This window comes from Columba livia, chromosome 5, assembly GCF_036013475.1.
Source record: "Columba livia isolate bColLiv1 breed racing homer chromosome 5, bColLiv1.pat.W.v2, whole genome shotgun sequence".
Classification (NCBI taxonomy): domain Eukaryota; kingdom Metazoa; phylum Chordata; class Aves; order Columbiformes; family Columbidae; genus Columba; species Columba livia.
The window spans coordinates 22,252,573-22,273,940 of record NC_088606.1 but is presented as its reverse complement, the minus strand read 5'-3'; the positions used below and the strand labels follow the sequence as shown (position 1 = coordinate 22,273,940).

General features: G+C 37.5%; 1 protein-coding gene across 2 annotated transcripts in view; it reads right to left on the bottom strand.

Moving 5' to 3' along the window:
- SEL1L (SEL1L adaptor subunit of SYVN1 ubiquitin ligase) overlaps window positions 1–21,368 on the bottom strand; it is a 35,965-nt gene continuing 14,597 nt past the window's right edge. The window contains exons 7-21 of one of the 2 annotated variants that reach the window (XM_065063749.1): window positions 19,836–19,889; window positions 19,702–19,761; window positions 19,023–19,104; window positions 18,574–18,728; window positions 17,757–17,813; window positions 16,749–16,817; window positions 15,386–15,463; window positions 14,310–14,372; window positions 13,455–13,542; window positions 13,043–13,191; window positions 12,309–12,474; window positions 9,734–9,805; window positions 8,467–8,639; window positions 4,966–5,094; window positions 1–4,022 (exon numbers count right to left, since the gene is read on the bottom strand). In XM_065063749.1, the coding sequence (XP_064919821.1) occupies window positions 3,819–4,022; window positions 4,966–5,094; window positions 8,467–8,639; window positions 9,734–9,805; window positions 12,309–12,474; window positions 13,043–13,191; window positions 13,455–13,542; window positions 14,310–14,372; window positions 15,386–15,463; window positions 16,749–16,817; window positions 17,757–17,813; window positions 18,574–18,728; window positions 19,023–19,104; window positions 19,702–19,761; window positions 19,836–19,889 (1,599 nt within the window). In that variant the 3' untranslated portion in view covers window positions 1–3,818. Of the gene's footprint in view, window positions 4,023–4,965; window positions 5,095–8,466; window positions 8,640–9,733; window positions 9,809–12,308; window positions 12,475–13,042; window positions 13,192–13,454; window positions 13,543–14,309; window positions 14,373–15,385; window positions 15,464–16,748; window positions 16,818–17,756; window positions 17,814–18,573; window positions 18,729–19,022; window positions 19,105–19,701; window positions 19,762–19,835; window positions 19,890–21,368 lie in introns of both variants that reach the window. The other variant, XM_065063748.1, reaches the window with a different exon arrangement.

Below are 21,368 nucleotides of genomic sequence, written 5' to 3'. Positions count from 1 at the left end.
TAACCACATAGGTGGTATCTTTATTTCACAAGATTAAAGATACAGTACAAAATGAATCTGTACATCTTTCTATTAACAGAATTTGTTTACACAGTTATATTACATTTGACCAGCCTTTATACTGATTTTAAATACAAAATAAATTTACAAAACTCCTACAACACCCTTTAAAGAACTGCAGCTGATAAAAACAAAGGGTTCCCCCCCAATAGCTCCTATTTGCCATATGCATTTGCAGTAGTTCAAATCAAACTAAATCTTTTTAGTTTAATATTCTCTGAAAAAAAAATAGAATTTCAGTTCATTGTTGCCTAAAAAGGAAGCAACTTGCAAAGGTGAGTGTGATCCCCTTTTATAGGCCAAAACTAGCATATAATAGGTGGAAACTAGATAATGCATAGTCTTAAAAGTCCTTTCACAACCCATGTTTTAACAAGTAACATTTGATAAGTTTTTTATTTTTTCTTCAGTAAGAGCAGCTGATTTATTATGGAAGATGACTGAAAGGTGAATAAAACTGTCTCATAAGAGTCTCCTTGGGATGTTTATACCAAAGGTCTTATCTCTATTACGTTGTCCCATCATGGACAATATAAGGCAAGGAAAATTATTTTAGCAGACAGCTCTGGGACAAGTTTCACCAGCATGATGAACAAGAATCCTGTTTTCTCAACAGCTTGGTGTTTCTTTTAACCAGCAAGAACAGCTAATGGGTTTGATTAATAATTTGAGATGCAGAACAATGTTTTCCCCCATATCTTTCCACAGTTTTCTTACATATAAAACTCCCACTGACACCACTTGCTGCTGTGTAGTCCCACTCCCGTGCAGGGAGAGAAAAGCATGTGTCTGGGAAGGTCAAACAGGCAGGCTCTGGCCTACGGCAAACAAAGAATACAATTTTTCCATTCAAAGCAGGCTGAACACACCCAGAAAGGCTTCTTTTAAATCAAGTTTCCCTTCTAAAACACTCCTGTGTATACACTGTAAGACAACCTGTGTGCTACCAAAAGGGAATAGTACTTAACTGCAGTAAGCTGAGCAATCCAGCTCCTTTAGGAAAAAAGCTGCTTGATAAGCTGAGTGTACAAGAAGAAACATATTGCTAGTAAGAGTTAAATATACTTCCCTTAAAATACATGTTCCAGAACAGAGTAGCAAGGGATTGTCACAAAAAACTTGAGTCATGTTGTAGACAACTGATTTATAAAACATATTTGTTTCTTTAATCCCTGAGTTAACTCGCCATTACTAATGGTAAGTACCTTTTTACTACTACCACTTCATTCAAATGAATGTCATCTGAAAAAGTTAGTGGTAGTAATTTGGTGGAAGGGAAGAAAGCAGGAGAAAGACTTCCTCTTATTGCTTCTTCAAAAAGCAGTTCTTTAAAGTGAAATTACTTGCTGATCTTCAATCATTTTCTTCTGCTAATTTCTTGGATGTAAAAATGCATCAGGTTCAGTGAAAGTCGGCTATAAGACTGTCACATAGCAGCAATGATGAGAGATTCTCATGCAAATAGGACAGAGCTTTTAGAATTTAGTTCTAGTAGATCAAAAAAACAAAACATTTTAATAATACAGTAACAAAATTGTCAAACATCCTAAGAGACCAATACCAAGGAACCAATGGTATTTAACTGAAAAACATTTTCCATATAATCTTTAATTTATTCATGCCAAGCTAAAAAGAGCTATTAACTGACAGAGGCAAAAATACTTGAGAGGGAGCGTTCAGAAGTCACAGATATCTTAGAAATGCAGCTGGGGAGTGCTGTACATTTTAGACACTACATTTAAGTTCAATACTGTTCCATCCACTAATGATTAAGACTGAACAAGACATTCCTCTATCACATGCTGTAACCCTCCAAACTGAAATAAGACTTGTCTTCACATAACCGCCATAAGCATTTTGATGTACTGAGAAGTTCTACCTATATTTTAATACTAGTCATCCATGGTACTTCAGTTTACAAAAGAGTGGATTGCTTATCTTCTTTTCTAAATCATATATCTGTATTGTGCAATGGTCTCCTTACAAATGTACCAAGTATGAAACCACATCAGAACCTCAATTCTAAATAAAGTGTATTGATACATTGCTGCCAATCCACTGGAAAAAAAAAAGCATGAAAGGAAGCCATTAACCCTTTAAACACAACAGCTTTTGTCAGAAAGCAGCTAAAGCCTCCTTTTTTGTATTTCATTTACCTTGAAGACAGTATAATCAGAGGGTTTAATGCTAGTACAGAAACAAATATATGACTGCCATTGGTAAATAAGAACAAAAACTTCTGCATTTCTTGCCTCTCAGCTACTCCCCTGCTGCTTCCCACCCTCAGCCCCTGAAATTATAGTTCAACGAAAATTGTGACTAAGCGAAGATTCCTCTAGCAGTCTAAAAAGATCAGTCCACAGGTTGTATTCCTTAAACTCATTAAAAGGCATTTGCACCGGCCTGGCAGTATCGAGAAGCCATAAAACACTAGTTGTCTTTCTCTTTGGATTTTCTTGTTACAAGGTATCCTCAATATGGCGCAGCCAGAGATGCTGTTTTGACTTTCTCATGTGTGCCAGGTAAAGAGAGGCTGGCGGTAGCCAGAGCACTGCTGTAATCTAGCATAGCATTTTTATCAGTCAGCCAAAGCTTGGAGCAGCATCCCTGGCATAAGCCCATGCCATTCTGTAAAGAGTGTGCATCTTTGGAGCCCTTTGCTGTAGATGCATTAAACGGATACAGGCGTGAGATGCCACATTTCAGCTGTATGAAGACCTTCTTGCAGTTCAGATCACTTACAGGATTGCTGAAAGTTAAATATAGAACTTCCACCTCTAAAAACAAGCAAACAAAAAAGTAAGCTAACTCACCGAGATTTCTGGCTCCGTCCTTTCTTTAGTGTCCACAATAATACTGGTTCTTTCTGCAACATAGACTCAGCCTATTTATAAGAGCAAGTTTAAATAATTTAGGAACACTATCAATTTGTTTTTATGTCATGAAGTATTGTGAAGTACATAGGCTTCAAAAAAAGTTTTAAAAGGATGTGAGATGTGGGCACTGTGTGGATAGTTTTTAACTGATGAGCTTTACAGACCCAGTCTGTCCCAATCTGTCTCCTGGCCTACATACTATCTGCTGAGAACTGTCTAGTCTAAGCAGAATGGAGGAAAATACTTGAAACAAAAAGCACAAATGGAGAGTGGCATGTTTGCTGGCTTAGTTTTACAGAGTTTATAAATAATCCATGTTAAACCATCCAAGACAGCATAAAAGACCGAAGTCTAAGAAGTACTAAGAAATAATGAAATAAGGATTGTAGAAATACTTGAGATGCAGATCAGAATATAAGTTTATACAGCTCTAGTCTTTTTAAACTTTAAATGTAGTTCAGCTTCTTGGACTTAAATTGGCTGTAAAATCATTATTGATACTACTTTCATATAGGGCAGCTGCTATCAGGCAGGCAAAAACCAATGCCAGCCTTCCGCTCTCTCTAGGAGATGAAAAGGACTCTGAATAAAGAGGATCTAGATACAGCAGGCAACATTTTTGTAGTAGCACACTTGTGTTTCCATGAAAAAGCCATAGTGTTATTCCATTGGCACTGAAATAACATTCAAATCAGTTTCAAAATAATTTTCTTATCCCTGAAAAAGGCATCATTCTAAGCAGCTTTCAGACCTTTTTTTTTTTTTTTTTCCCAAACTTCTTTGCGCCTCTTTTGGGGGAGGGACTGTTGATCCAAAGTCCTAAATCACAATGAAAATTGTTCCACTCAGAAAAATCCAGTTCTTTCAGTGAGGCTCTTGTTGCTATTGCGGCGGTTGATGCTCTGGTGGTGGTTCTTGTTGAGGCACAGCCGGCCGCAGCCCCGCTGCTCTGGGAATGGCCTGATGCTGCCTTTGTCTGTAAGCTATAATTGTTCCCAGAAGCAAGGCGATGATGGTCATAAGGTAAAGGTCCCACTCAGGCCCCAGCAGCTGGTCCATATCAATATGTGAGAATACCTCCCTTATCTAAGAAACAAAAGTTCACATCAGCATGTCAAAGAGCGAGAATGGGAAGTTACTTTGATTTTAAATTTGACTTTAACATTTTTCATGTACCAGTTTTAAAACTTCAGTAGCTCTTTTCCTCTCCGAGAAAATAGTATCACATCAGTGACGTTCTTAATTACCAGGAACTAAATGGCAATAAGACTAAGAGCCATGCTGCGTATGATCTGCTATTCTATTTTCTGTTCTAGAGATTAAAGTTCTTGATACATATAGCTTTGTAGCTTTCACATACAGAGCATGACTTTACTGTTACTTTTGATGGAACTACTTTTTTATCAGACTTCCATTTGCATACACATTAGCCAGCACATACTTTATGCTTTACTACTATATCTGGTGGTACTACAGAGTCATTGTCAATTTAAAACTTGGAATATCCATGTTCTGTGTGCCAACTTCTGTGAGTGCTGTGTGGGTATCTGCTCAATGGATTTAGAATAGTTTGACTGTCCACTCCTGAAAGTCTCCAGTCTCAAGACTATTAAATTTTGCCAAACTTAGTTGGATTGCCTGAGCTTGTGGTTTTGTGTTTTTTTGTTGTTTGTTTGTTTGTTTTGTTTTTTCTTTCCTGAACAGCAATTATGTCATTGTAATCATCTGCTTCACTTTGATAGCAGATGGCTATGGATAAGAACAGTCAAACAGGTCAGGGAAACTCTCATCAAGGGAAGAACAGCACAGAAGAGCACTGGCTGTGCACATTTCAGTTTCACAGAACTGCACAAATAAGAAATAGGATTCATAGCTTCAGTAACTTTCTCAATATGCAGCAATACAAAACACAACTACCCTAAATTTTGAGAAGGCTCAAGTAAGATTTCTACTTAAGATTATAACTCAAGGTTCTCTTGAAAATGGGAAGTATATTTGATGTTTTTCCTTTTAATTCTGCATTACTTACATTGATTTCTCGTACATACTGCAAGGAATAAATCACTCCAAGCTTGCAAAGTGCTAGGAAGACTGGAACCTGAGCATCTGGGCTTGCTTCGGCTGCCATGTCATAGAATCGTTTTGCAAGATGAATATCCTAATATTAAGAAAATACAAAGCTCAGTTTTGAAGAACTTGAAAAACTGACCATAAAATGTAGAGCTTTTTCTATAAGCATTGTATACTGTAATTTAAATACAAGGTTTTGGGCCAAGTTAACAAAAACTGTTCAGTAAAGCTTCTGCTTCTTTTTTTTTTTTTGTGATGTTCACCTTTGAATAGACAAGTAAAGTGAAGCTTTGATCTGAGGATGAAGTTATCATAACTGGTTCTAGAATTGAAGCTCAGAGTATTAATGCATTCAACCCACACACTATAAACTAAGGAACTCTAGCACATTCTATCATTTCCAACACCACACCAAATACGAAAGCCTAAAAAAAATCCCAAAAAACCCGCAAGAAGAATAGAGGATACATTTAGCTAAACAGTTTACCTTTCCTTGTTTGTTTGGGCTTTTTTTGGCTCTGCCTCAGAAACAAACAGTGCAATGTTAGGACACTTGGATACAAACTGCCTGTGTTCACTCAGTGATGTGAAGAACAGGCCTGTGTAAGACTGACCTCTGGAATTGTTTCAAGTTGGACACTTTAAACAAGAGAAACCTCCAGGACCTCATGTCACGCATGTTCATTATATAATTTTATCCTGACCATGAAATATTGTAAAGATTTTCTACTCATTGATACAGCAAAGCTTAGTTACATAACACACGTGGAAATAACAGTATGAAAACCAACACATAATGTGAATGAGATGTACTAGCTCACATTTTAGTATTTAAATTCAAACAACTCTGAATACTCTTTGAGCCTGGAAAGCCCACCTTTTGTATAACTATTTAAAAGAGCTTCCTTACTCCCTTTGTACTGTGCTAGGAGCAGTGTAGAAGCAGATCCTAAATAATGGCTTATTTTCATTTCTAATTAGCAAGCACTTCATTCTGCTTATACTTTCTTCACTCTCAAATGACAGACAAGTCAGAACTGTAGGAGTCTGAGCTTTAACACACAAATTGCACTGAAATACCATGCCAAGTCTGAACATAAGACCATAAGAAAATTAATTTCTTCTTATTTTGAGCAGCATATGGAAACAGTCTTCACTCTGACATGTGTGCTCAGGAACTGGACAACACAAAATCTATGAAAAGTGTATAACGGTGTAGATGTGTGAGATTTCTAAAGGGGCTTAATGTTTGGCATTAGTCTGAAAACCATCTATGTAATTTATTCAAAACTAAAGAGCAAAACCTGTTTAGGAAAACAAATGAACAGACAAAAACCAAAACAAACAAAACCCAAACAAAGAACAAACAAAGAAACCAACAAAAGCAAAGAACAACACCCCCTCCCCCCCAAAAAAACCCCAACAACCCAATCCAAAACAAAACCAGTATAAATACTACACTGTTTCAGGATTATCCAGAACGAGCAGTGACTCAAAGGGAAGTTGTGCAGGCCACCTTATTGGATCATTCTCCCTAACTCTGCAGTGCTTGCAATCTTAATAGCATGGGCACAGGTGGAGAGACAGTAAAAGTACATATCCCTTTTTTCAACAGACTAAATCTCCAATTCATTAGGTATTTTAGTGCTAAAATACGTCCCTTCCACAGGCCTTTAGTTGAAGAGCATCACCTGCTCCATCAGGAAGCACGATTTTAACTGGCACTTATTTTCAGAGGTGCTCAAAATTCAGCAGTTTCCATTGTAGGAAAGGAAAACCAAATATTCTTTCGCTTCCTTCAAAACTTCAGTCGTAGGGTTTTTTTTGGAATATCTCAGCCCAGTCTCACTTTAGTCTTAGCTACTCAGTCCTAAATCTCTATCCTCTTCATCTTACAGTTGTAAAGTTTTAGAACACAGCCAGCAAAGACATGACATACCCAGCATTCCTAAGACTGGTTTTATACACAGAATTTCCTTGCTTAGACATTCTCAGAGTTTCTTTCCCCTTCTCTATATTAACTGTCTTCATTTCCCTTGCAGTTCAACTCTTCCTTCCACAGTTGATCTGTACGAAGGAAAGTGTTATTCATCTGCATAAAGCAAGGCTGCATATGCTCACTGTGGCCCCTGTGTACACATTTCAGCTATTTATGTGTAGCCATCTCTGCTTCAGGCTGGAGAATACTCTGTGCACGTGATAGCATTAGGACTCCTTTTCCTCAAACTCCTAGCAGTTACACTGAACATGATGTGTTAACATTTGCAAAGTTTCTATTACCTACCTAAACTGGGCTGTTTTCAAGGCAGAAACAAAAGAAACAAAAGTCCACGTCTGAAGGGATATGTTTTTTTAAAACAAAACCTCCCAACTTTAGCATTGCTGCTTTTAGCTGCAGGCTCATTTTCACAAGTTAACTACTTTTGAGAACTCAGTTAAAAAGAAAAAACAGCCCTAAAATAAAATTTGAAGATAATATTTAGAAATAATACTGTTCATGTACTGTATCGTCACTTCTACAGCTAGGTCAGTAAGTCATTTTCAGATGTTGATTTCTTGCTGCTGCAAAAGTAACGATTTTGACCTAAGACTTTTCTTTTGCTGTTCTGACCTTCTGCAAAGAATTCAGAGGAAAAGAAGCAAAAACTGATGTTTTAATAGACCAACAGAATAATTAAAAGGTGCATACCTAGACAAAACCTAATGTTGAAACTCACTGAAAATAAGGAAAATGAAACTATTTCTTACAGTTTCATGTAACTGAGAAGATATTAGTAAATTCATATATTAATTGCATGAATTAATCATACATCAAGGTAAGGTAGGCTGCTCAAAATTAGTATGCAATTACTAATTAGATTATTTTGACATATTGCTCTGGATTCTGTAAATTTTAGTTAACTCATGGACAGCAATACACCACAGGTTTCCTAAGGGAACCAGATATACTGGCTTCTTTTAAGCAATATAGTTTGTAAATCAAGTTGTGGCCTAGTCTAATTTGAAAAGCCACAGCTAATAATCACATTGTTGGTGGTGCTTATAGTTTGTTACTTGAAGATGCACAGAACTTGCTTTCAAAATGTTATGATATAGAAAACAAATTTACCAGTGTTTCAGAGGATGAGAACAATCTTATGCTAAAATACTCTGAACCTGGAACTGATTTGAATTAATTTTACTACCCCTCAAAGTCTTGAAAGCACTACTCAAGCATATGGAATTCTTTTTGCAGTCTTCACAATTTTGGGCAAATAGCTCTCCCTCTGTTTGCACCTCATATCTTCACATAACAAAGTGTGAAGTGGATGTACTTACCCATTTGCTATTAGAGAACATGGGAGACGTGTTAACTCCTGCTAAGTGGTTATATAGTGCCCAAAGTCCAGTAGTGGTTAGGGACTTTGATATTAGTAAATGCACTGTAATGAAGCAGATTATTAGTCTACATCTTACGCACCTGCTTGATGCCCAATCCCTTCTCATGCATGTAGCCCAGATTAAACATTGCTTGGGCACTGTGCTGTTGCTCTGATGCCAGTCGATAGTGAATAAATGCAGTTTCATAATCAACATCAGTACCAAAACCATAAAAATGGTAATCTCCAAGTTTAATTCTTGCAACAGTATATCCTGTAAATGAAGAAATAACAAAAAAAAAATCAAATAGCTAGGCAAAGAAAGCCTTCGAGTTTCATATGAAGATGCACTCAGGGCTTTAGTAAGACTTTACAGAGTTTGCACAAACTGTTTCCCTTTTTCCCCTCTCTCACATAAACAGCTTTTTTTCCTTTTTGTAATTGGGTTTAACTGACCAAAACACAACCTATTTCTATTTTCAGGAAAGTCCTTTTCCCAGTAACCCTACCAACATTTTTATTGCTATTGAGTGGCATTAGTGGAAAAGCTAACAAGTTTTTCATAGTGACTTATTACAGAAAAACTTCTCAATTGTTATACAGTCATTAAGGGCTTCAGCTTTGTTTCTAAAACAAAGACACTGAAAACCTGAAAAATAAAGTATCTTCTTGTCATTTGGTTATTGAATACTCTAGCATTCCATCCTCCCAATTGCTGACTTTCTAGTAAAAGCCAAGTAGGTCTGAAGATTTTAGGCTCCATTTGCATTATACACTTGCTCTTAGGTAAAAAGCTAGTAGACAGACATTAAGGTAGATGTACCCATATGAAAGTTAGAGACCTCACACTGAGATACTATAGTTTTGCTTATTTTAGGAGAGGATCACAAGCACCAGATTTTAAGCTTGGGTTGGCTGGACATCAAGACTGCATTCTTCATCACTCAGCTTTGCTTACTTTGAATAGGAAATCACATTTCTTATAAATTATGACAAGTATCAAAATCCTAAAGGGCCCTTTGTATCTATTTTCCAAGTTGATTTATTTTTTACAAAAGTCAGTGTAAACATTCCTAATGCTGTTTAACACTGCTCTATAATTCCATATGGAATGGCAAAAAAACCCACACAGTACATTTGTGTTTTAGATCTTTTAATCTTCAGGATCTCAGAATGGCTCAGAACTGCAAGTGTATTGCAATGACATTATAGCTAACAGTAGAACAAAGAACAACTACTACCCTATGTGGAATATAAATCATGAGATAACCCTTCCCTCCTTCCCCATTTCACTAAAAAAACCCATGAAATCAAACATTAAGGTTCTACTGAAAATAAACTACTTGGAGTTGTGAGGTATGTACATACCTTGAGAAGCTGCTCTATTCCAGTGAAGCAAAGCTCGAGGATAGGTTTCATTTTCTCCTACTATGCTAGCTTCTTCTAGAGAAGAAAGTATTCACTTAAACAGGAGCATGGTATACACACACAAAACCACACACACACAAACACACACACAAAAATCTCATGCTTATATTCAGTCTGCTGAAATGAATTAAAAACTTGAAGTAATCTGTGGTATAGCACAAACAAGATTCAACCTGTCTGAAAGTTACAAAAACCCCTTTGATTTATATGGTCTTTCCATGTATCTGCCCACAAAAGAGCTAGGAACAAACACCCTGAAATACCGCTTACCAAGTGCCTCTCTCACTCCTGCTCTAGGAGACACTGAAGCACACTTGAGGAATGCCAGAAGATACAAGTCTTAAGAGCACACAATTTGAGCTCTGACAAAGGTGCACTCAAATACAAGGCTACAGTATCAGCTATTTTAGTTTGACCCTCTAAAACACAAGACTAGTCAAGTAAATGGAAACCTTAAACTCCTTAATGAGCCAGAGACTGCATATGTTCTACAGCAGTGCTACAGCCACTTCAGAACCGAAGTTATTTTACTTGTCCATGTCATAAAGTGAGGGTTGCTGAATCAGAGTTCAGACAGTTTCAAAGATTTGTAACTTTTTTCACTTGCAGTGTAAGTATGGTTTCAGCCATACTATCTCACAGCTGACATACAGATTTTCTGTACGAAGTGTGTAAAAGAATTTTAAATTCCATCTCCAGTAAATATGCTGATATATCCGAGTAAAGAAAATCAGAATTTTAACCCAGGAAAAGATGCTATTTCTTTGCAAAAACACACTTCCAACCAAACCTGTCATTGCTGTAGCTCATCTAAATGTTAGTCACTAAAGCACCTTTGAAAAACATTAACTGGAAATTTAGATGTTAGATTAACCTATCAGCCACCAAAACTTGATTTTCGTATTAAGTTATAATAGCCCTAAAGCTGGTAATGAGACATCCAGATATCTGGATTTGAGATCCAGAAAGTTTAAGATACTGGGTTTTGTAGTTTCTAGAAAGATTTGTCACTTGTACGTCCATTGTTTCCCTATAGGCTGGAGAGTTGGGCTGGGAATAACCTAATGAAATTTAACAAGGGAAAGTGTAGAGTCCTGCATCTGGGCAGGAACAACCCCAGGTTCCAGTATAGGTTGGGAAATTACATATTAGAGAGCAGTGTAGGGGAAAGGGACCTGGGGGTCCTGGTGGACAACAGGATGACCATGAGCCAGCACTGTGCCCTTGTGGCCAGGAAGGCCAATGGCATCCTGGGGTGTATTAGAAGGGGGGTGGTTAGTAGATCGAGAGAGGTCCTCCTTCCCCTCTACTCCACCCTGGTGAGACCACATCTGGAATATTGTGTCCAGTTCTGGGCCCCTCAGTTCAAGAAGGACAGGGAACTGCTGGAGAGGGTCCAGCGTAGGGCAACCAAGATGATTAAGGGAGTGGAGCACCTCCCTTATGAAGAAAGGCTGAGGGAGCTGGGGCTCTTTAGTTTGGAGGAGAGGAGACTGAGGGGTGATCTTATTAATGTTTATAAATATATAAAGGGTGAGTGCCACGAGGATGGAGCCAGGCTCTTCTCGGTGGCAAACAATGATAGGACAAGGGGTAATGGGATCAAGCTGGAACACAAGAGGTTCCACTTAAATTTGAGAAAAAACTTCTTCTCAGTGAGGGTGACAGAGCACTGGAACAGGCTGCCCAGGGAGGTTGTGGAGTCTCCTTCCCTGGAGACATTCAAAACCCGCCTGGACATGTTCCTGTGCGACCTCACCTAGGCGTTCCTGCTCCAGCAGGGGGATTGGACTAGATAACCTTTTGAGGTCCCTTCCAATCCCAAACATACTGTGATACTGTGATGTCCTCAAACTCTAAGAAATCCAAGCTCATAGAATCATAGAATAGTTTGGACTGGAAGGCACCTTTATAGGTCATCTAATCCAATCCCCTCTGCAATGAGGAGGGACATAAAGTTCTAGCCACTTAGTTGGAATAAGAGACCTAGGACAAATTTTTTGAAATCTAACAGAATCAACTGCCTGGCTCTTTATCTGTCTTCAAGAGTAGTACCAGTAGAATTACCAAAAAATCTGGAAAAAAAAAAAAAAAGTGCTGAGAAAAGACATTACAACATAAAGAACAAAGAAAACTAAAGATTGTATGCATAGTAAAGGCTAAAGATAAAACTAATGCAATTCCTACTTTATAGATTTAAAAATAAAATGTTAAGGCTGTGTTTAGGAAGTCCAGGGAAAAGAATTTTCAGCACTGTGCAAGTTTCTATAGCATTTTCTCGCTATCCCATTTTTAAATCCTGTAAGTCAGAATTTAAGAGTATTGTAACTTTCAGGCCAGAAAACTATCCTTAGAGGTGAAAATTAAAACTGACTGCTTTCCAGCGTGAAGGATAAGAAAGGAGACAAGAGTATCACTGAAGTTTTAACTGAACAAGAGCTACGTAATTATATCTTCAAGCAATCTAGCATTCTACTAAATGTGCTACTACGGGCCAACTCCAGAAAAAACTTACTCTGATCAAGTATGAAAGCAGCATTGCTTTGTGCAACTTCATAGCCTTGCTCTGCCAAAAGAAGATACTGGACCACAGCAGAATTTGAATCACCATCTTTATAGCTGTTGTAGGCAGTCATGAGTCTTTCAGACCAACGTCCTCGTTCACAGACATTCTTAAATAACTGCAGAGGAAAAGAATGGGAAGAAGACTAGTTGTCAGGAATTTAGGTTGAGAAATTGTCAGAAATGTAGGTTTTGCAGGAGGTAAACCTTTAACATTCAAATGCCTGTTCAAAATATTTACATTTCACAGGAAAAATGTAACAGACAGAACTCATTGCTTAAGACAGGCTTACTTTGAGATACAGGTTACTACACAGATAAATGCCAAGATTCAGATGCTCACTCAGAATTGTTCTTAATATCAACTTTTTTGTTACGCTTAAACCCACATCTAAATGAAGAATACAGTACTTATAAAATACTGATGTTTACTTTGCATTACCTTCTTTTGATTTTTGTCAAGGTTAATAAAGCAACTACAAACTTGCCATATCAACACTAAAAAATTAATATTTTTCTCGTGAGCTGCAAAGGAGTTTGATAATGTATCACTTTTCCTTTTGATAGCTTTGGTGCTGTAGTCACCAGTGGATTTCAGTCAAGACAATTTCCTACATAAGCTGACATGGTTCTATCCAACATTTTGCAAGTCAGTATTATTTGACCTTGATAAATAGACAGCCTTACCTCAACAGCAGTGTGACAGGATCGCATCACTCCAGTGCCAGTAGCGTGCATCTGAGCCAGATTATAAAACGCCAGAATGTGGCCACCCTGGGAGGCCAAGTTAAAGTACTTCAAAGCTTGTTTATAGTCTCTCTTGACTCCAATGCCATCTAAAAGAAAGAACAAGCCATTCCTACTCATTCCTCCTGAAAAGCAGAGTTGTATGAAATACAGTATGTACATACTCTTTAAAAAATATTAAAGAAATTGTGAAAGTGTTAGGAAAAAAGAAAACAGCATAAAAAATAAATTCAGTGCAGTAAGACCACGCTACATGAGGTATTTATACATGTACTTCTAATGCCATCTAGTGCACAGTTACTAAAAGTGCAGATGCTTAGGCCCAGCAAATCATCATTTTGATGCCACTTACTGTAATACATGGAACCAAGCTGAAGTTGTCCATCAACCCAGCCCTGTTCTGCAGCCTTCTGGAAATATTTCAGCGCTAGCTCATAGTTCTGCAGGAAGATTTGGTCCAGTCATTACAGCCTTGCAATACACCACAATTTAAGTAAAAAAAACAGAATATGTGTGCACACATGTAGGTGCATGGACAGATCTGTCTACAGAAAAATTACAGTGAGATGTTCCAGTGCAAAAATATTCACCCGGTCAAAATTTGGAAACAAGAAATGAAATAGCCTACAATGACCCCAGGATGCCTTAAGTCTATAGCTATCTCAAGGCTGGAATCCACATGTAGCATTGCTATGAATAGTTATGCTTAACAGAATAGATGCCTTGTTCTGTTTCTAGAACAATGATTTAACTTATTTCCTCAACTTTGGGCTAATTCAACTTTTTAATATCTCTTTGCATAGCTAAATATGAAACATTTGACAAAATAACTTCTTGTGGGAAAAGCAACAAGGCAAATGAACTAATTAAAAGTTTCAAAGTGTTTTTCCACTCTCACAAGAGACACAAAATGGGGACAGTTAGGATTTGTTTTATTTCACAAGAAGATTAGAGCCAAGTTCAAAACTCCTGCTAAAAATTCACACTGCTATGCCTTTCTAATAGCTTCAGCAACATTTTCAAACTGATTAGAGGAAACTCAGCATGTTTCATAGCTGCTAACTCCATATTATATTACTGATTTCCTCCTGGAGTTTTCAGTGTAACAAAAAACTTCACAATTAAGTCTTCTACAGTACTTCCCTCCAGAGAAGAACTTCATTGACAACAAGAAGTTATACAATCTCCTATGATTAAAAAGACTTACCACTGGAACACCTCTTCCGTAGAGGTAAGCCATTCCTAATCCACTCTGTCCAACTGGATTACCCTGAAAACACAGGAAAACACTTCTGCAGAGACAGGCAAAACATATGGCTACATCTTTCAAATTCAGTATGTCTACCACCAGTAAAACAACGCTTAAGATAGTTCTGCTTTCTAACTTTCTTCCTAGTAAGTAACAGTTATTTGGGGAGAAAACAGCATCTTTGGTAACTTGTATTCAGTAGCTACACAGGTGATCATCAGGAAAAAAAAAAGCTTTCAACACTGGTTATGGAAGTCCACTGTGCACTTTCAAAATGCCATAGGAGATGCAGAACCCACACCCAGAGAAAGGTGGGGCTTTAAGAGTTTAGTTTTCTCAAGTTTTATATGTTCTGGATGCTACAGAAGTTCCCAAAACTACTAAAGGAACTTTGAGAATCTGTCTTGATTTAAGGGCAGATAGGTGGCTGTCCTGTGGGCTGCATTACTGATCCCTGCAAAAGTATGGACTGCAGAATTCCTGCAATACCAGGACAGGCACTGGGCACATCAGAAACCTCAGTGAATGCAGAAAGTGTGCAAATGGAGAGATCCTTTCTCTACGATAGGGGTGTAGAACAGCAATATAATTGTGGAATGCAAGAATCAAACACTCCAATGAGATGAGATGTATAAAACCAAAAACATTATTTGTTCACTGACCACAAAACAGAACCAAAATACCATAGTATCAGTACATTGTAGATTTCTGTGACAAAACAACTTCAGATTAATGAAAATTAACGCTCAATAGAATTGCAGGCTATTTAGGTGGACAATGCTTCATACTAATGCCAGCATTCATGAGAGTTAGACTCCTTGTGCTGAACATAGCTTCATGAAGCACCACAACCAGAACTGGAGGCAGTTTCAGACATCTCAGACAAGCAGGGTTTAACTATGGACTAATCTGGGACAGGCGTTGGGAGTAGATATATGCACACGGAATTGCACACAAAGCGGCATTTCCAGCATTTCTGAGCTAATCATGTTTTTGGCACACATGCAGTATTTCTAGCTTATTGATAGTCATACCATATCAGCAGCTTTTTTGAAATACTGAAGAGCTGTTTCGTTGCTCTGAGGTACAACATCGCTTCCTTCTGAGTACATCTAAAGGAGAAAGGCATTATTGAAAGAGAGCTGAAGAAGTCAGTTTAGCATGGAAACCACTAAGCATCTTCACTTTGCATATGAAAGGGAGTCAAGCATACTATTAGACTATTCTGACTACTGCATTACTGAACAATCATTAAAGAAATTGCCCAGAAAGAGGAAACACATTTGTATGCTGTAAAAATCACACTCAAATGGTTTAACTTTCTAATGGAGAAAGAACTGCCCGTAAACTTAAAAGGTTTCCATCAAATACCCTTCATTTTTTAGTTCTGCCAGTGTGCAGTGAAGAACATGTAATTGCGCAAAAGTTTTGTGAGACTAGTGGAAGTCAGGCGATATTGGCAGTTAGAATACTTACTAAAAGCAAAGCAAAAATTGGTTACTAAACTCTTTTCACTTCAGCTTTTATTAGATACAAAACGCTCAAGCAGTAGAGAAAGCAGGAACCTGCAACTTCTCCTGTCAAGTGCCTTGACCAGCACATTATGCTATTTTTTTACGCCCCAAGAACATGAATTTTGCATCCTCTACTGCAGTGACAGCCTGAAAAAGATGAGTTAAAGCTGTTGCTTATTGCAGCCTAACCTTAGAGGGTGCTCAAACGGAGTAATACGGATTTAGCTCCTCAGAGGGTGAGGGTAACCTGCAACCCAGATCTCAGGCAAGTGACCTAAATACCTTTCTAAGCATTAACACATTAACATCACCAATAGCTGCTTGTCAGTCATGTTTTAGATTCAAAAAAGGACTCAAATCTGAGAAAACTGATACAATGGCCCACCTTGCAGATAGACTCAGGCTTTGGTTCAAAGTAGATGCAGACATATGAGCAACCCCGGCCCAGATGCCTCTATACATAATAAGAATACAAATGTCTTTCCCCTTTCCCTCCTGAACTTAGTATTTCCCACTAGGCAAAATTTTGACAAGTCTAGCTTTTCCTCACCACTTTATGGAAGAGGACAGTGGCTTACTCTGAGTCTTGAACTCCATCACAGAAAAATTACATTTAGGAATTTAACTCTTTAATTTTAAAAAAATCTAGTTCAAGCACTATTTAGAAAAAAAACAAGAGTTCATAAAGTGAGGGAGCAAGATTAGACATAATAGACTCTGACACTCAAGTCTTGCAGGACAATTCAAAACAGCAGCAAAACAGAAGTATTTAGATTCCAGCACTGATGTTTTAGACTGCCTGATGTTAGAAAGGCGGAAATACTTGCTATTTTCCCTTGCAAGGCAGTAAATTTGCTTACTTTTGTGAGTGTTCATATCTTACCTTTCCTAAAAAGGCCATGGCATGTGAATTGCCAGCATTAGCTGCTTGATTGAAGTACTCAAATGCTCGCTGTAGGGAAGAAAGTAAGTATTTAGTCACCATGACTGTGATTTTGAGTACCTGAGTAGGCGGTGTGCCAAGTTATCAGGTTCTTCTGGACATAAGAGTTATCAATCCCACCTAATTTAATATATGTAACAGGGTTCCCCACTTGTAATTGGAATATTGAGCAGCAATGCCCTTCAACAGTGTATTCCATCAAGCAGAGAAAGAAACCCAAAACTACAACTGCTACTATGCACAAGCTACACAAGTAAATCTTACACTTCCTTGTTGTACCTTCAAACTCTGTTCAGCAGAGGCGAGATCTGCTAGTTCCTGTTTCAGTTTCACACAGATCTTGGGTACACTCATCTGACCACTTTATATAATTTCTGAAACCTTACAGAGCAGTCACTTTAAGATATTTAAAATATGATGACCATTAGGTAATTTCTGGTTGGCAGCTGGGTCTGAAATAATCCTCAGCACTCCATTTTTTCAACACATACTTCAAGAAGAGGTTAGCTATTCTAACTCTATAAGCAGTAACTAGGTTGGCTAACAACATCAGAAGTTCTATTTTCTATGCACATTTAATATCCTTAGTATTCAAAGTTACACTTCTTGCAAGCCACATAAACCAGACTATCGCCCCTAAGGCACACACAGTGCATCATGAAGATTCTGCTACGTGTACCAAAGTTCAGACGGTTTCAAGCACTGCTTAATGAAAACCTGGTCTTTGGGTTTGACTTCTTCATTTTTAAGATGATTAGTCTTTAACTGTGTAAGAAAATCAGCTCCATGTACTGGTCACATAAAGATAAAGTTTTATTGAACACAACTGTTGAAGTCATTAAATACTTTACAGTGCTACTTAAACACTTTTGCTTCACTGTGGTCTCAGCTTTACTTTCTCCCCCTCTGTCAAGTGTAATATACATCAGAGATATACCCAAAGGCTACCTGATGATTTTGCTCTACTCCTCTTCCACCATGCAAATGCAATTGTCCAAGGCCAACCTAAAAATAAATTTAACATTGCAAATAAGTCACTTTTCTCTAGGGACTTTCTTTTTCTAGTAATGCAGATATCGGTGAGCTAAATACATGCACAAAGATAGACCATATCAAAGATGCCACAAAGTCTCAAGGCACAGATTTGCTTCAATAACTACAGTACAGTCCTATTTTTTCACATTAGTCTAAGTAGAAATTTATCCTAGATAAGTGACATGACTGTTCTAGATACAAAATAATAACTGTTCATTTGAATTCTGCCTACTTAAATCTTAACTCATGTACGACCAAGTTGACTTGTGATACTTTGCCTATATTAGTACTCTCCCCTCCCGCACTGTGTGTAGAAGAGGCCCAGCCTGCAGCATGCAGAAGTCACAGAAGAGCAGAAGCAGTGAGAAATTGAGGTTGCCTGTCAGGGCTAGTTCTTTTGATCAAGTCTTCCTACACAACATCTAAAGCTTTCCTTAAACTAGTCTGTCTGGTTTCTAGTGAAAACCAAGATCCTCTTGCATAAGATACTAAAATGGTAAAGTTTTGGACTTATTTTCCCACAAAAAATTGCATTTTCGGTCTAAGTTCTACCATAAACACACTAAAATATGAGCCTCTTCTCATTAAACTTGACTGGGAAATAGCAACCAGGTTGATTTAGGAGGAAGAGAAAACTAAAGCTCCAACGTCTTTCAATATCAGAGATATACCCAAAGCCATTCCTTTAATTCTTGAATGTTTGCATGCCATCAGGTGAACTTAATCTTACCTGTGCTTGTACATCTCCCTTCTCTGCTAAAAACTGATAATACTGAATCAAATCTTCTTCTAGCATCCCACTTGCCATTCCTGGATTTTCTACTTCATCTGCTAAGCGAATTCGCTGAACCACTGTGCCACCAGTCAAAGAAATGTCACTAGCAACTGGAAAACAGATAAATTTTCAGACAGTTTAGTTCAACACAAATATTACACTGCAGCTGAGTAAACACAGATCTCTACAGAGCTTCAGACTGTTACTCAGAATGAATTAAAGACATCTCAGAGGACAGAAAAAAATAGCATATCATGATTCAGAGCCAAACAGATAAATAAAGAATTCTTGCTATTAAACAGGTTTTATACTCCTAGTGTTGATAGTACTTCTAGTATCTGCTAGTTGAATGATATAGAAATACACAAAAAGTCAAGAACATTAGACTAGTAAAAAGTTTTTACCATGATTAGCTACGAGACGGTAGTGAGTGAGAGCAGATTCACAACTTTGAAGGACTCCTATCCCAGCCCAGTACCGGTAACCCTAAAAAGGAAAATGTAAACATATGGGACTATTGGTTATTTGACAATATACGCTTACCAGGTTATGAACTTCTTTTACATCATGTGAGAAAGACTTCATGAGACAATAGACAAAACAAAGGCCACAAGTCCATTGTGTCTGCATGAAAAGCAACTGACTGATACCATTAAAGGTTAAGTGTAGCAAATATACTTCAGAAAAAGCAAATAAGCAGAATGATACTTATGGGTGAAAATCTAAAGCCTTTTACTTACACATGTTGCACTTTGTCTTAAATCTCACAATACAGCATTTTCTGTAAAGATCTCTGGCTTTCACAGTTCTCGTTAGGCTATAAAAATTAAAAGTCTGACACTTCTCCTTTAAGGCAAGAAATGTAAACATGGTCCATCTAAATTCACCATTGCATACAGCTTAAAATGAGCAGACTTTTCCTTAAGTTAAGAGTGAATAATGGGGAAGATACTTGCCCAGCCAATGCATGCATGATGATCTAATATTTGGACAGTGTATTCACATGAATGCAAATCTTACATTAAAAATTTGAGAGTATAAGACAGTTCTTGCGTGTGTAGAGTTATTAATTATCTTACTTACCAAGATCATATGGGCGATGAGATTTCCTCCTAAAGCTCCAAAGGTGTAATATACCAGGGCCTTAAAACAAAATCATTGGTTATTTAACATCCAAGATAAAATACAGGAGCACACACTGAAGATTTCTAAGTTACCTTAGCTTGACTAGAATTGACTCCTAGACCAGACGCATATAGAAATCCAAGAGCCTAGAGGAAAAAAAAAAAAAAGTTTGTCAGCACATGCTTTGAAAGATCCAGGATCAGTTTTCCTGGAATGCATACGTATAAAGTCGTCAAACAGCAATTCAAAGATGAAAGGAATATGGCAACCTTCACTTTGGTATATCCTATATTAGGCCCTTCCCTGCCCCTTTTAAAGTATGAAGTTTCTAAATTATTCACTTGCCTAGGACACTGACATAACTACATCTCACCAGAATTCAGTCTAGTCGATCAAATGCAAGGAAGAAACTACTAATTCCCTGAATGCCAAAAGTAGATCTAAGGGTCCTGAACAGTAAAAGTAATCCAGTTTATTGACCTCAAGTGAAGAACAGCAATACCTGTCAGGTTATTCATGTATCCTATTTGTCTAATACACCAGTTAAAACATACAGGAACCATGACCTTCTCTACAAGAGTCTTACTATTTGATTTACTGTCTAACAGATCCTATGTATTTACAATTTTGCATCAGTTCTGCCATGAGTTAGTTGCATTTATGACTATAAATATAAGCAGTTAGAATGCACAGAGCTGATTGTCTGAGGGTTTTTTCAAAAGTTATTTTTATTCTTAAAAATTACACAATTACTGCTCTATCTATAATACCTGTTACAGCTGTGTGGCTCAGAGGACAAACTAGCACAGAAGATACATAACGGTATCTGTGTTTCATAGTGTTTTAAGACTATCCTATGCATTTCTGAGAGCACACACATGCAAAACAAAAAAATCACCTCATACAGATAGTGTTGAACCCTAGACCAATAAAAGCCATAGTCTTCATTGAGATAAAAGTTTCAAGAAAAGATGTTTCTGCTGTTCCTGCTGTCCATGGTGAATCAGCACTCCAACATTAAACAGCAGGAGACTTGGCAGTCAAAGAGCTAAAAGAAACCTCATAATTCCTAAAGAAGCTGACACTTGCAAAACAAAAGAGAGAACTAAACAATAAGTATATGCAGATATTGAGACATTAAAATTGATAACACCTATATTTTATGAACATGTGAACAATTCTGAGCAATTCTATAATGTTCAAAGACACATGGAGAAAGTGAGTCCCATCCCACTGAACAGTTTTTGAGATTCCTAAGAGTTATAATCTTCCTAAATTATAAACTTTTGTGTGTATATATATCTACTTATCTCAAAGATAAAACTGCAGAGGAAAAGCCACAGCATCCCACACAAACTAAAAAAAACCCACAGAGTTTCAGAAAAGATTTGTTGACTGTAGTCACCTTTATCTAGCCATTTTATGACTTATACATCCAATCTAGTCAGTCATACAACAGGTTAGAAATTCAATGGAAAGACCACCATGCATTTGGGGAGCAATCTTCAAATTTAAAAAGGTAAAGGCAATGAGTAGTCAGGATTAGGAAATGTTTGGGCAAGCATTAGTAAAACACATTTCCTGAATCAGAGCCTGAACCAAAAGTTTTACATTAAGTTTAAAAA